General features: G+C 36.9%; 1 protein-coding gene and 1 long non-coding RNA gene across 4 annotated transcripts; one reads left to right on the top strand and one right to left on the bottom strand.

The window, feature by feature from the left end:
* Window positions 1-2254: 2254 nt before the first annotated feature.
* On the bottom strand, window positions 2255-5498 carry LOC106753993 (beta-glucosidase BoGH3B). 3 transcript variants are annotated; one of them, XM_014635917.2, is made up of 10 exons: window positions 5348-5498; window positions 4886-5134; window positions 4601-4805; window positions 4427-4517; window positions 4207-4352; window positions 3780-4023; window positions 3571-3675; window positions 3286-3468; window positions 2974-3178; window positions 2255-2866 (listed from the first exon to the last, which is right to left on the bottom strand). In XM_014635917.2, the coding sequence occupies exons 1-10, from the start codon at window positions 5469-5471 to the stop codon at window positions 2370-2372; spliced, it is 2049 nt and encodes a 682-aa protein (XP_014491403.2). In that variant the 5' UTR covers window positions 5472-5498; the 3' UTR covers window positions 2255-2369. The 3 variants fall into 3 exon arrangements, with proteins under 3 accessions (XP_014491403.2, XP_014491405.2, XP_014491404.1); XM_014635919.2 differs by having other exon boundaries at window positions 4886-5050; XM_014635918.1 differs by lacking the exon at window positions 5348-5498 and adding an exon at window positions 5206-5314 and having other exon boundaries at window positions 4886-5050.
* Window positions 5499-6019: 521 nt separating this feature from the next.
* LOC106753874 lies at window positions 6020-8693 on the top strand. Its single transcript, XR_001375252.2, has 3 exons — window positions 6020-6254; window positions 6403-6471; window positions 8393-8693. It is a non-coding gene; the product is annotated as an uncharacterized LOC106753874 (long non-coding RNA).
* The last annotated feature ends 7532 nt before the right edge of the window (window positions 8694-16225 follow it).

Below are 16225 nucleotides of genomic sequence, written 5' to 3'. Positions count from 1 at the left end.
TGTAGACAGTGGTGCGTTTATTGACATTGACAATGACAAGTGGTTCGTGGTGGTTATTGTACCCTAGTTGCGCATTAGTTATTTAAAGAATACGGGAAGAATAAAATCGGCATCCTCAATGACATCATGGTGCAGTGGCGCAACGACAAGCGGCAATGGTGGGAATGACGGTGGCGTTGCGATAAACAAAATCCTAATTGATCTCATGATAGGTTATCTCCAATATCCATTCGTTTGTAGTGCCAAAACCCTAATTTGTAGACATTGTCAACTTTATACAATGCCCAAACATAAAAGAATAGAGGATGTAATACTTCTGGGCAGGGTCAAAACCCATGAGTATGAGAGTGATTTTGACGTGATATGGAGATACGAGAAGCAAAGGAGAAGAAGATGGTAGAAAGAACGACAAGAAAGGAAAAGAAGCGTCGAGGAAGAAAGTGAAGCATGAAAGGATGGTTGGGCCAAAATATCAAATTTTCTATACCGATTATAGTGACTAATCAATATAAAATAGTACTCCAATATTACATTTTTGCCACCACACTACTTCTATATCGGTTCTAAATCTAACCAGTATAGAAAAACCACTTTCTATACCTGTTATTAGTACAACCGGTGTTGAAATCTTTATCATTTATTACAATTTTTCCACCGTGCCACTTTGTATACCTGTTCTGAAAGAAATCAGTATAAAAAAATCTTCTCTTATTTTTTATAATGCCACCGCACAATTTTCTATACCTAGTAGATTTTGACAGGTATAAAAATTCGATACAAAAAACCTATTTTACACTAGTGGAAGGCACTTTTTAGGTCTCAATATAATAGGGAGATGATTGAAAAATGTCATGTAAAACCAATAAACACCGTGAGTCTAATTGCAGTCCAAAATAATGCCTTGAAAATAACCATGTACATGTTGTACAAGCTATAGATGAGTATGGTTTTGAGAAGATAACAAGTGCTAAAAAATACAAAATAAGCGTGAAATATTCTGGAGAAGACCTAAAAAGGATATGTACATCAGAAGCTACACACACCAGACGGCGCTAAAGCTAATATTGAGGTATGTTGGAGAAACGATGTTACTTTTGGCCTATACTATAGTAGGTCTAATACTTATCGACTAGTAAGGTCCTTGAGCAATGATTGGTGAGGTGATTTACATCAAGAAGAGTACATCTTGATATGTATTTTTCATGGGAATTTCACTTGGTTTTCATTGTGTGAAGTCGAGTATGTAACAACATCTTAGTATGTGTGTCATGAAGCATGCTAAGCAAGTTGGAACTATAATAGGAAGGTGAGATTATGATATGAGTTGATAACAAGTCAACAATTGAATTGACAAAGAACCCAATCAATCATGAAATGAGCAAACATATATTGATGTTCATTTTTATTTCATCCGAGAATAAATTAAGGCAATGTGGACCTAGTGCAAGTGGAAAGTCGAGAACAAGTTGCAGACATTTTTATAAATTCATTGTCAATTGTTTTGATTGAAAAAAGTTGATTAGGATGAAGGATAGTAGAAGCATTTAAGTTTATGGTAGAGTTTTGTTGAATAAACTTAAATGGGTAATTTTAAGGGGATAGTTAATGTTGGAGTAGTTTTATGAGTTGTAGAGTCAAAGGTTTGGAGTTTATTGTGTCATATTATGTTGTTAATGGTCATGTTATGCTTTGTAATAATTAGGAGAATTTAAAACTTAAATGAGAAGCCAAAGTTGTATTGTTTGAATTTTACATATGAAAGAATGAAAAGTGAATAAAAAAAAATAAAAAAACTCGTTGTCAACATCTTGTTCGTCAAAAACTTATTTCATTAATATTGCTCATTGCAATAACAAATGTTAAATTAATCTCTAACACTGTAGACTTGGTTATCCTCTTGATCTTGATAAAATTTTTCATCATATTTGTAAATCTTTTCCTAACTTATACACTAATAATAATAGGGTGTGTGATGTATGTCACTTAGTTAAATAATACAGGCTTTCTTTTCCTCGTTGTAACAATCTTTCTTCTAATGCTTTTGATTTAATTCATGCTGATATATGGAGTCTTCTTGCTTATTCTTCCATTCACGGACATAGATACCTTTTAACTGTTATAGATGATCATGGTTGTTTCTCATGAAAGGTAAGAAATGCACCTTCATGCTTGTCTGTCTACTACATTTGATTATGCAGTTAGTGTGCTTTTGTTTGGGTAGTTTCTATATTTAAATAGTTTAGTGAGAGAAGTGTAACCAACATAATACTGGGATCATCTGAAATGTCAGCTTAAGGGAAAAGAAAACCAAACAAAATGTGTAAAACATTTGAAACTGATGCAGATATACATACAAATGAAAATGAGAACTACTCAGAGAACAAGGCCTCAGTAGTTTGGGTAGAAAGGCCAAACCCAAATGGGAAAAGGGGATCATAGTGAGGATCTCCAACATTCATTGGCAGTTGATCAACAGATTTGAACCATGTTCTTGGAAGCTTTCCAGTGAAACCATAGTCACCATATAAAACATCAGCCACACCTTGGCCTTCGCTACCAGGAAGCCATGCAGCAACAAGTGCATCTATCATACCAACATATGGTTCAATCACCAAAGGACGACCAGAAATTACAATAACCACACATTTTGTTACTCCACACACGTTTCTTATAATCTCAGGACCAGGGTCTGGGATTGCCAAGTTCATGTTGTCACCATGCGTTTCAGCATAAGGAGGCTCTCCTACTACAACAATGGCATAGGAAAATTCGTTGGATTTAACAAATTCTGCATCAGGGTTCTCCTTGTAGATCACTGTGGTTTCAGGATCAACAGTGTTTTTCACAGCATTGAGAATTGTAGTCCCTGGTCAAACAAAAGTTGACAAGAATAATAAGAAACAAGAGGTGCATTAAATAATTGATAGTGATGATATAATTAGAAAAGAACAAACAAAATACACATATCTTAACCTTTAAGAAGATTGTTCCCACTGACTCCTTGCCATTCTATAGTCCAGCCACCACACTGATATCCTAGATTATCTGCATGGATTCCAGCAACAAGTATTTTTGGTGCCTTTTTAGGAAGAGGCAATAAAGGCATATCAACAGATTGACCATTTTTCAGAAGGACCATTGATTTTCTCACCGCTTCTCTAGCCAAATTTCTGTGCTCCTGTTGAGAATTTTGGTAAACACTTAACATTTACAACGTGTCCCTATATGTATTTGTGAACTAGGGGATGTAAAAGGAAGTGCTTGAGGAAAACAAAAATAGTTAACCTGGATTCCCAAATATTTGGTCATACTGTAATCAGCATAAGGGTTCTCAAAAAGACCCATCATGAACTTAACCCACAAAATTCTTCTCACCGCATCATCAATTCGACTCATGGGAATGCGCTCATTTTTCACCAACATGGATAGACCATCTATGAATTCTGTGTAAAGCTTTGGAAACATGAACTGCAAAACCAAGCATTGTGTGAAACTATGTTAGACGTGTTCTCATTGGTACCATACAAACCAGTTATATTATATGATGTACTTTTGTCCTAAATAAACAACCATGTCAATGCCAGCAGAAACTCCTGCTTCGATTGAATAATTGATGTTTGCACGATGTGGAGTTGTGATCCTATCAATACCCTCAAAATCTGAAATGACAAAGCCCTGACGTAATCCAAGAAAAGGCAAAGGGTTATATAAAAAATGTGCACATATGATATGATAAACAGGTTTCAACTAATGGTAATTCGACCAACAAATCGTTTTACCTTGAAATGGAGAGTATTCTTGAGGAAGGAAGTAATAAGATCATGGTGAGCATGCATTTTTACACCATTCCAACTGGAGTAAGAGACCATTATGCTTGCCACACCTTTATCGATTGAGGTCAAGTAAGGTGGCATGTGAATTTTCATCAATCCATCTCTATCTATAACAGTGTTGTGCTCATTAATCCCATTGACTGTTCCACCGTCACCCACATAGTGCTTAGCACTGCCTATAACTTTTTCTCTGTCCAGAAATATGAGTATTCAGAAACTAAGTAATGACTCCAAAATCAGCACATTGCTTTGACCATGCTGTTTAACAATTCAACATAATGAAGAGCAAGAATATCAACTACTAAGGTTCACAACTAAGTGATACTAGAGCAATCATATAAAAATTAAGTTATTTTGTTCTTAAAATTCTTACTTTCCAGAGATAAAAGGGACACCCTTTGGTAAATTATGAGGGATGTCCCCTTGTAATCCTGGTATGATTTCGGTCATAGCTTGAACTAGTTCAGTATCTTCACTGTAGCTTTCATAACACCGACCCCATCTTGGATCTCTACAGACCTACAGAGAGTACAAGCCTGTGCTAAAAGATCTCTAGAAGTTGAGAGCATAAAAATCTTATTGTAGTTACTTACTGCTATACAAGGTGCATAAGCATATTGAATTCCTGTTGCTCTAACTTCAAGGGCAGTTGCAGCTCCAATTCTCTTAACTAGTTCAGGGTCCCTAACCAGCAAAATCAAATACCTACAATGATCTCTTATAACAATAAAATAAGAATAGAATAATTATGTCTGGTATCAATATACCTGGTAGCTCCAAGACCAATATTGTGAGGAAAAATAGTTGCATTGTAAACAGTGTTGTGGCCATGGACAGCATCAACACCATAAAACACTGGAATTCCAAGCCGGGTTGACAAAGCACCCTTCTGAAATTCATTCACCATGTCAACCCAAGTTTCAGCAGATGCCTGTGGAGCCGGCATACTCCCTCCCTCACTCATTACACTACCTACTCAAAACACCAAAAAAATTGAGTGAATATACCACAAAAATGGGAAACAAAAAACCAAGAAAAGGTAAAGTGGTTACCAATAAAATACTTGTTGACCAAATCAGCAGATGTATGCTTCCGCTCAACCTGCAACATTTGACCAATTTTCTCCTCGAGAGTCATCCTGCTAAGAAGATCCTCAACCCGAGCATCTATTGAAAGGTTAGGGTCCTTGTACTTCATTTGATCTACACTCAACAACCCTGCCCAGTTAAGTAGTAGCCAAAGCCCCACCAACAACAAGGAGATTTTAGCCATTCCATCCAGATCCATAGTAAGTACTAACACTAATTCAACAGGATATGTAAAACTCAGATCAAGAACAAAATCTCTAGCACAGAAAATATGTGGTGCTCACTGATCATTATAAGGCTAAATAGAGAACGGCAGCAATTATTACACTGAGCCTCAGATTCAAAGGCTTATAGAACGAGCAGCATGTAAAAGATAAAATATTCATAGCTAAGTTAACAGAGAAGCATTCTTTAGTTGTACCATACCTATTCTGTTTATGGATTCTCTCGGATGATGTTTGTCACTGCAGAAAATGAAGCATAATCCGAAACTGTGAATGGTGACATATAATGGGAAAACAGCAAAAAAGGAGTCACATCTGCTTTCCATAATATTATAATACGTGACTAAGGTAAAGTGACTTTAGACAAATATTTATACGATTGAATCAAATATAAATATACTTAAATATCATATACTGCTCATCTTTAGTGTAAAAATATTTAAACATAACTTTTTGTCCATTTATAAATTATTCTTAACTTAAAACTAATTGTAAATAATATCCCATTTAAAAAAGAGAAAATCTTTAAACAGATAGTGCCACGTGACATGGGAATCTGAAAAAGGAAAAACATATAAAAATATGTGGTATATGATGTAATAATATTAACTCAAATAGTATTTATTATCTATAATATATAAATGTAAATATGTCAACATGTCGGATAAATAAGAAATTATTTCCAAGAGATCCAAAAATAAATATTAAATAAAAAAGGATAAAAATTAAATTTTGTTTTAAAAAGTAATAATTTAGAAAGGGTGTAAGGCCTAAAAAAAAAAAAAAAAAATAATAATAAAATAAATAATAATAATAAAACTAATAAATAAAAATATAACAAATAGTGTGCACATGTGGCAGCATAGGATAGGTTGAATAATATTAGTAAAGTAAAAATACTTAACCTTCTAAAACCCACATTTAATTTGTGTTTCTGAAGAACAGTTCCCTCTTTTCTTTCAAACACTCTCTCTTTTCTTCTATGCTTTACCACTCCTTCCATCTCAAACTCAGATTCTTGATCCTTTGCTTGTTGAACAGAAGATACCTAGCTGATCAAGGCTTCAAGAGCAACCTTTCTACCGATTGAATTTTCGTTTCCCCAATTGGTAAGAAAAACCCCTTCCTTCCTTTTCACCTAGGGTTTTAATCATGCAACAAAATTTGGGTGCATGTGACCCATTTCACGTTTCTCAAATTTTTAGCTTCTATTAGGTTCTAAAATTTTTATTCTATCATCAATTTGATGATCTATAGGTACCATAAGGGTTTCCATAGGACGTGGGACATCTCTAGCCTTCTTGAACTTGGTTGTCTACACTAGAGGTAAGGGGAGTTAATTTAATTTATTTTGTTTGATTGAGTCTTGGTGAATTAGTTTCTGTTTTGTGTTGATGAATATGTGGTTGATTGCTTTGTATGATTTTGAGTGCATTGTTTAGAGAATTTGAATGAGATTGTGATTAGATTTTAATGGTTAAATATGTTGTGGAAGTTGGTGTACGCATGAAGAAAGTTTCAAGAATTAATGTTGGATGGATTATATAAATGATGTAGGCTCTGTTATGAAATTTAAGAATTGACATGTGTTTGAATGGATATTGAATTGGTTGGCATATAACGTGGTATATGATGAGATTAAGGGTATGGAATTATTTTAGTAAAGGTGATATAATTGTATGAAGCATTGGGAAATTACCAAGTGAATGGGTTGGTAAGTTAACTTTTGGAATACAATTGGTGTATGATTGATATTAATTAGAATGGGTGCAGGGTTATAAAGCTGGGAGCATTTTGATTGGTTAGTTTAACATTGGAAGTGGTTTATTAAGATTAAAGAAAGTAAGAAAAGTAGGAAAGGTGAAAAAAAAAATGTTGCAAGGATTTATTTTAACTTTGAATATCTATATAATTTTATTTTTTTTCTCTGCTGTCCAGTTTTTGTTTAGTGTCGTAGGTGCAGAGTTTTGAGAAAAAAAAATCTTTGTTGTTATTGCACTTAAATCATTTGTTGTTTGTTTTCTTTTTTTTTTTAAAAAAAAAAAGCTTGTTGTTAGGTGTTATAAAATCCATATAAAATAATTGTTGTTTGTATTAAAAATTCTACACAAAACCTGGCTGTTTTGGAGGAAATTTATATATCAAAAAGATGTTGCTTTTATACTATTTTTTTTGTTAATTTATGTAATTTGATTTACTGTTTCAGCATTGTTTTAGTTATTGTTTCAACACTGATTCTGTCCTATTTTAATTATTATATCTGCTGTAAAAATACTGTTGTTTGCTTGTTATTACTGTCTTAAAAACCTTGTTGTTTCAGTATAAAAAAAAAATGCTGCAGAAAATTAATTGATGTTTGCTGTCAAGAAGGTTTTTTGTTGCTGTATTGGCTGTTTTCTGTATTTTTGCTGGCTGTTTCAGCACTTAAATCATTGCTGTTTTCTGTACTATTGTGGACTGTTTCAGCATTGTTTTCTTTCTGTTTTACACTAATAAATTCTGCTGTTTGGTGCTGTTTTGGGACACTATTATTATTGTTTGCTATTTGTTTTTTTTGTCACAATACTATATCCAATGCTTGATGTTTGAGTTAAAATTATGCACTCAAATGGAAGGAATTATGAAATGATTAAAAGTCTTGATTGGTGTGAAACTTTGAGAGGAATTATTGATTCAAGAGCTATATCTTGTGATTGAAGTGGTCGGATTGAATATGAAAGTAAGATCTCTAGGTGAGATCATTTAGTGTATTGAATGAATGGTGAGAGGCTTCCATATGGGGGGTTATCCCTAACACTCTAACGGTCTTTCATTCTCACTTAGAGAGGATTGACGCGGGTGGTGAGAGTAGTGGGAGGTCCTAGGGTAGGCGCTATCACTGGAGGTCTATTCCGCGGTAACGGACTAGCCTTGTGTGTGGTCGGGTGAAACCCCTCGGCAATGGCTTTGCAAAGCAGTAGAGGCCACCACAAGTGCACAACCCGCCCCAGCTCTACATTCATTCCAAGTTCGGACGTGTCTAGAATCTTAACATGATAGGATACTTGTCTTGATGAGTTTTATGAAATAAATGCTTATGTTTATGATGACTAAGGTGTTTATGTGTGTATGAATATTCTTGGAAATGATATATTGGTTGGAAATGAATTTATGATTGTTTGAGACTTAGCTCACCCTTGCACTTGTATGTTTGTGTTTGTTTGCCTTCCCCCTTGCGATGATCATCCAATCCTTTGGATGTGAGCAGTAGGTGATGATGTATCTTTGGAGCAAGCGTTGGAGACTGAGGAAGACCCAGCCCCTAGTGCTTAGGATCTCTATTAGCTCCTAGTTTAGATGATCTTTATTCTGAAAGACTATTAGCATTTATTTACTTTGATCTGTATTTTGGAAAACAATCTTTAGGACCCTTTAATATTTAGCTAGCTTTGTATTTTGAACAACTTGGAAACTTGTACTTTGTCCTTCTTTTCGTTTTAATTTCCCATCTATTTTGGATGACTGTAATTTATACTTATATTGTCATCTACTACTCTTAACTGCTTTCTATTATCATGATTTAATGCATTCTACATATATACATAGCTATATATTTTGGGATGTTACAAAGGGTTTTAAAAATTGATCGAAAAAAAGTTGCTTTAAATTTTGTTTCAAAAGATCTAAAATAAACGTTTACGTAATTTTTGGAAACAAGAGTCAAAAATATAAAAAAATAATAATAAAATATGAGATTTATTTTATTTTAGTTTAATTAAACTTCCATTAATCCATCAGGATCTTGGTCTCCACTGGATTTTCTTCCAATCTCGTCATTCTTGATTCGTTCAGCACGGTTCTTGTGCACAGAATTGGGCATCCTTCATCATCTTCATCCGTTTCTCCTCCATTACTTACCATCAAATTTTTCTTCCACCTTCTTTTTCTTCTTCTTCTTCATCCCAATTATCAACCATACCATCATTGAACCCATACTTCACCCTTCTTTTCCACACCGCATTTCATCTTCAATCAATCACCATCTATTTTAATCATTCACTCTCCAAACAATTAACCATCTTTACAAAAATGAAGAGGAAAAGTGAGAGGGGATCCAGACAGTGGAGACGCGAACATGGGGTCGTTGTGTTGTGATGTTTCGCGCGACAGAGAGTGGCGAAGAGGTGAACGGCGCCGCTTCCGTCGTCGGCAAGACTTCTGATTGTGACTGCCGCCGGCGACTGAAAGGGAAAAAACCTAAGAGAAAAAGAAGAATCTAGAAACTGAGATAATGGGAGAATAATAGAAAGTTAATACTCAATATTTTTTTTTTCTTTTGCTCAATCGTAAGGTGCTCTGTATAGCCACAAATTATTACAATTCACATTCTCTATCACATTAGTAAAAATGGTTTTCCCTTTTCCGCCAAAGCTACTACGTCACTTAGTGACGGTCAGCAGTAGAGTCTGGGAGCACTTGAGTTGTTAATGGACTCTTTATTGGTACCAACTAACGGTTGACATGGTCCGAATATTTTTTTCATCTTCTTTCGGATGAAGAAGCATCTTGTTCTCAAGGTGAAATTGTTGTTGAATAGTGATCCAAGGTTTCCAAGTAGCCTCCTCTGGTGGCAGGCCCTTCCATTGTACTAAGACTATATCAGAATCTGGTTTGGTGGCTAAAATAGCGATTAGTTCTAAAAGAGAGTGGTTGTCTTGGAACTCTAGTGGCAGTGCTGACACTGATATTGGAGGAGGGCCCAAGTGAGGACGAAGGAACTAATGTGGAACACACTGTGGATTTTAGCAGTTGAAGGGAGCTCTAGTCTCTAAGCTACTTGTCTGATCCGTTCAAGGACTTTGAAGGGGCCAAAGAAGCGTTTTTGTAACTTCCCCTGATATGGGCCAGCAATCGAAGCCTGTCGATATGGGCAAAGGCGCACATATGCCCAATCCCCCTCCTAAAGTTGGAGATCTCTGCGATTGGTGTCAGTCCATTTCTTGATATTAGACTGAGCTTTCTGTAGATTACGATTGAGTTTACGGATAATATCAGTCCTTGATTGCAACTCAAATTGAATTGCAGCGTTTGAAGTGTTTGAAAGGAGTGCTTGTGGAATCGAGGGTGGGGGAGATCCATACATAATTTCAAACAGAGTCATCTTGGTATATGCATTAATGCTAGTGTTGAACCACCATTCAGCCCAAGGAAGAAATTTTCCCCACAACGAAAACTTGTGATGAACGAAACAGCTGAGATAGTGTTGCAAAACCTTATTGACCACCTCAGTTTGACCGTCGGATTGGGGATGACAAGCAGTGGACATCCGCAATTTGGTGCCACTAAGGCGGAAGAGCTCGCGCCAGAATTGGCTAAGGAAAAGTGGATCATGATCGAAGATCAGACTTTTGGGAAGACCGTGCAATCTGCAGATCATGTGCACGAATAAATCAGCCACCTTTGAGGTAGAGAAGGAACAAAGAAGAGTGCCAAAGTGAGCTCCCTTAGAGAAGCGATCAATGACGACCAATATGGTAGTGTGGCCCTGGTATGACAGAAGACCAATGATGAAATCCAAGGATAAATCCTCCCAACATTTGTAAGGAGGAGGTATTAGTTGAAGTAGCCTTGCTAGTTTTTGAGCTGGGATCTTAGTTTGCTGACAAGTCACACACCGAGTGACGAATGAATGAATGTCCTCCCGCATTTTATCCCAAAAGAAATAGGCAGCTAATTTCCCCAAAGTTCGCGCCACCCCCTGATAATGACATATTTTGCTATGATTTCAGTAGTGAATTGAGAGAAAATGTCAACTCTTTCTTAGCTTTATACCTTTCTTATGCCTCAATTTGTTAAGTTTCTAAGTAGCTACATCTTTAGTTGAATTCTTTTAAATTGCTTCACTAATCCCCACTTTTTGGTTGTTAGATCATGTACATGAAGCTTGTTGGCCAAACCGACGAATGGAAGAACCACAGAAGCAAGAATGAACGTAAAAGAGGAAATATTGAGCAAAGACTGTTGCTGCCGCTGGGGTGCAGCTGAGCCCCATTCTCCTCTGGAAGGCTGAAGCTGGGGTGCAGTTGGGGTGCAGCTGAGCGCCCTGCTCTCTGTAAGGCTGTAGCTGGGGTGCAGCTGAGCGCCCTGCTCTCTGGAAGGCTGTAGCTGGGGTGCAGCTGAGCGCCCTGCTCTCTGGAAGGCTGTAGTTGGGGTGCAGCTGAGCGCCCTGCTCTCTGGAAGGCTGAAGCTAGGCTGCAGCTGGGGTGCAGCTGAGCGCCCAGCTTTCTGGAAGGCTGCAGCTGGGCTGCAGCTGGGGTGCAGCTGAGCGGTGGCAATGCTGATGTGGAAAAATTAGGTCTTTTTAGACCTAAAACGCGAGGGACTTTGGATCTTTTGCTACCCAGACGCATTTCCTCTGATTGGGAGCTCTTGGGGCGAGCTAGGAGCTGTGGGAACAACCCTTCTTCTTCCTTGGGTTCTCTTCTTTCTTCCATTTCCACCATTGTTGTAAGCTTGAGCTCTCCATTCATGGAGAGCTAGTTTCATTATTGTTGGGGGATTGATGTAACCACTAAACTCTTATGTAAAGCATGTTGTTTTGAATGAATATATACCTCTTTCATTGATTGTTAGTGTTTAATTTCTTTTCTTAATGCTTGTTGTGAAGTTGCTTCTCATGACATGATTTAGGGTTTCTTGATATTGGGAAATATTGGGTAAACCTTGACTTGGGTTAAACACCTAAAGGAAATAGTATCTAGGGATAGAACTAGGACCTTTGGATGTCTTAAAATCTCATTTCTTAATGCGGAATTAATCATTAGGTTTTCCAAGGGATTGGAGTGTAATGAGGAAGTCTAGGCTCTTTCTACCAAGGGATTGGGGTTTGAGTAAATTAGTAGATTGACATTAACACATCAATGAAGAGGAAGTGATTTTCCATGCATAAGAGTGAAGTAGGTGAAATCATACCCCCAACAATATCATTCCATTGCATTTCTAATCTCTNCATTTCAAAGTGTTTGAGTGCTTAAGATCACTTTTATCATTTATGTTTTATAGTTACTTTAATTTCACTAAAACTCAAATTATGGAAACATTCTTTAGTCTAGGTTAGTTAGAAATTATACGATTGTCTAGTTTCACGAGTCTCTTGGAAAACGATTTCCGGTCTTACCGGTTTATTACTTTAGACGATTTGGTACACTTGCCAAAGAGTTAACACCCCCGGATGTCCTGCAACCGGTGTAGAATGATATTCATGTAACAGGGTAGGTATGAAAGGGCAAGAAGCTGGAATCCAGATGCACTTCTTGAATAGATCAGTCTGTCTACAATAGAGTATAGAGGGAAACGAGTAGGAGTAGCGGCTATTTTGTGCTTGAGATCAAGAAACTCAGCACTGTTGGAAAGAGACTGTTTGAGATCAGAAAGGAAATCCAACTGTGGGATGGATAAGATCAGTAATTGGGAGTCCTGTTGTGTGGATGGGAGCCTAGACAAGGCATCCACTACAGAATTAGTTTTCCCCGATCTGTATTGTATCTCAAAGTCGTAGCCCAATAACTTTGAGAGGTAAGTCTGTTGATCCGGAGTGAGAATTGTTTGGGAGAGCAATTCTTTGATGGATTTTTGATCTGTTTGAATGATGAAACACCTTCCAAGTAGATATTGTCACCATTTTTGAACAGTGGAGGTAATGGCACAGAGTTCCCGAATATATGTAGAGGAATTTTGTAGTTTGGGGCAAAATTTCTTACGGAAGTATGCAATGGGGTGTGATGAGTCGATATTTTATTGATTTCACTTAGCTTATTGTACAGGGAATTGTGTTTAATTGTCTGTTATTTTCCCATTTTGCGAATTCTGCTTAATTTGGTCGGAAATTCGTAATTGTGCTAATTTGAATTTTCTGAGCTGATTAATTGCATATTTGGGTGCAGGGAAATTTTGGAAACATCATTTGGAGCATTAGGGAAGGTGGCGTGATCATTCAAGACTCAACATTTAGTCACTTCCCTTTTAATTAAGTTGTAATTTCGCTTTTAGAAACTTTAATCAAACTTAAGTGCATTTGGGCCCTTTTTGGTGGCAAAATTGTAGAAGCCCAATGTGTGGGACACTTTGCATAAATCCTAGGGTTTCCTTAGAGGTGGACCCCACCATTTTAAGTCTTGGAAGGCATTTTAGAATGGCAAGACCGAGACACACACTTCTTGTCTCCACTTTTCATTTCACTTTGCATGTATGAACTCTCTCTTGGAGACCATGTAGGGTTTTACATTTTTGGAGCTATGGAATGACAAAGATCATATTTTTCTTCTTCTCTTACTTAAATCTTGTTTATCTTTGCTTGGTGGAAGTGAATCCCTCACCCATTTTCCTTTCATTTCTTCTTGAAGTTGAGAGCATAAGCTTGAGTCTTGAAGGGTTTTTCTTGCATTTTCATGGTGGGTCTTTGGTTTGAATGAAGAGCTATTTCGTTTTTCTTCTCATTTGCTGCAGCATTTTTGGTTTCCCTTTTGTTTTCTTGGATTGGATGATGAAAATGGAGTTGTGGTTGAGTTTGGTGGTGAAGAAAGCTTGAGTTGGTGTATGGGTGTTTGAGTTTGAACTATTTTCTTCTTGGGCTTTTGTTTTGATGGTTGGAAGTAATATTTTGAGCTGGAAAATTGTGTTGTTTTCCATGGCTGGATGGTGCTGCAAGGAAAGTTAGAGATTATATTTTGTTTTAGTCAAAAGTTGAAGAAAAGTGAGTTTGAAGTTGGTTTGAAGAAGGTAGACTTTGGGTTTCTTGCTCTTGAATTATTTTGCAATTGAACTTTGGAACTTTGGGTTTTTGATGCAGCATTTTCGGTAATTTGAAGTGGAGAAACAATTTGAAGGTTGGTGTTGGTGAGAAAACCGAAAATGGGGTTGGAAAGGAGGAGAGAAGGTGCATTTAATTTTTTACCCGATTTGGACAAGCACAAAAGAAAGTCATTTTCACTCTAGGAATGTTTCCACTTTTGTCTTTGCTTTTAGTGAAGAATTTCTTCCGAGAATGAGAAGGATTGGTGTGGTCTTTTTGCTTTGACTTTGCTTACATGGCATCTTGGATGAAGCACCCAAAGTATCTTCTATTTACCCATTGGTTTGAAACACTTTTTGTAGCCATTTCTCTCTACCTCACGTAAGTTTGGTGCCTTGGTGTGTAGGAGTCCGAATTTTGCTGCATGGGAAGAGATTAAGGAATGGTTTTATAGTGTTTGGAAGGCACATGCTTATTTCCTTGGAAAATGGTGCACATGAGATAAGAAGTCAACACATTTTGTAGCTTATTGAAGGTGGAATTTGGAGTTTGATTNTGGTGCATGGTAACTCACGACTAAGAGGTTTCCTTAGGCCATTTGGACTTTTAATTTATTTATTAATTGCATATTGGGTCACTTAAATTACTAGAAGTAAAATAGGCTTGTTAATTTCTCTTGTTTTCACTCAGTTTAATTAGTGGTTTAGTTGTTTTTATGTGTTTGAGTTAGTGTTGCATTTAATTATTTTTAATTGTGTTGGTGTCTAGTATTTTATTTTATTTTGTCCTAATGATGTCTTGTATTTGTGGTAGAAATAATTTAGTTATCATGCTAGCTTAAATTAATTTGGTTGGTCATTAATAAAATTGCATTGTTTCCTTGAGATTTCAGAATTGTGACTGCGTTTTCCACTCTGACTTGGTTGATGTGAATTCTATTTTTGCACTTGCAATTGGGTATACGCTTAGTTGCCCAGTTGGTGTTACATCTTCACTTAGTTGATGTAACTGAATGGTGTAATTTAGATTTGATATTAACACTACGTTCGCTTAGTTCACTTTTATGAAAACAGGGTTAACCTTCGCTTAATTGGTTAACTTTGTTGGATTAGAAGTTTGAGTCGCAACTTTATTTTGTTGACCTGTGATTGGAAACATTGTAATTAAGTTAATGAACAACCGTTTTTATTTTGTATGTGATTTTGTTTTGCAATTCTGTTTTTACATTTCTGTTTTATCCGTGTTTTAATTTAGTTTATACGCATTCACAATCCTTTCACAAACCCTCCCCACTTCGTGTTTGACTTGATTCTCGAACCGCAAAATTGGTCCTTGAGAGACGACCTAGGAGTCACTTCCTAGTCTATACTGCATTTATTTGCACATCAAATTTGTGTGGGTTGCGACAGCCCATCAGGGTGTCCATTTTAAGAGAGGACAACTCCCATACCAGAACCCGAGGCATCAGTTTGCACCAAGAATGTGCAATGGAAGCGTGGTAAAGCTAACACTGGGAGGTTTGTTAGAGCATCTTTCAAACGCGGGAAGGCTTTTGTAGCAATATCCTGCCAAACAAAATTATCTCACTTAAGGAGATCAGTGAGGGCGTTTGCAATTGAGGCGTATCCTTTTACAAAATGGCGATAAAACCCTGTCAATCCCAAGAAGCCACGAAGGGATTTAACTGATGTTGGTAAAGGCCAATCAAGAACAACTTGTATTTTGTTGAGATCTGGATGTACCTTGACGAGCCACAATATGTCTTAAATAATGAGTGGATTCCTTCCCTATGGAACATTTCCCCTCCTTTAGTTTGAAGTTGTGTTGAACTAGTAGCTGGAAAGTACTCTCCGGGTGGGAAACATGAGAATCCAGAGTTGGGCTATATACTAAAATATCGTCAAAAAAGACAATGATGAATTGACGAAGATGTGGCCGAAAGAGATCATTCATGGTGGCTTGAAAGATGGAAGGGGCATTGCATAACCCAAATGGCATCATCTTGAATTCGAAATGGCCATTATGAGTGCGGAAGGCAGTTTTGGCACAATCAGCAGGAAGCATCACAATTTGATGGAAGCCAGAGAATAAGTCTAGCTTTGAGAACCAAGTTGCATTACCCAACTCGTCCAATAATTCATCGACGGTTGGAATCGGAAACTTGTCATTCACCGTGACAGCATTGAGGGCTCGATAGTCGACACAAAAAAACCATGTCCCGTCTTTCTTTTTGACAAGGAGAACAGGGGAGGAGAAAGGACTGATGCTTGGCTTAATAAAACCAGAATCCAACATTCGTTGCACCTGTTG

This window comes from Vigna radiata, unplaced genomic scaffold (genome assembly GCF_000741045.1).
Source record: "Vigna radiata var. radiata cultivar VC1973A unplaced genomic scaffold, Vradiata_ver6 scaffold_7, whole genome shotgun sequence".
In the NCBI taxonomy this organism is placed as follows: Eukaryota; Viridiplantae; Streptophyta; class Magnoliopsida; order Fabales; family Fabaceae; genus Vigna; species Vigna radiata.
This window is presented reverse-complemented; position numbering and strand designations above follow the sequence as displayed.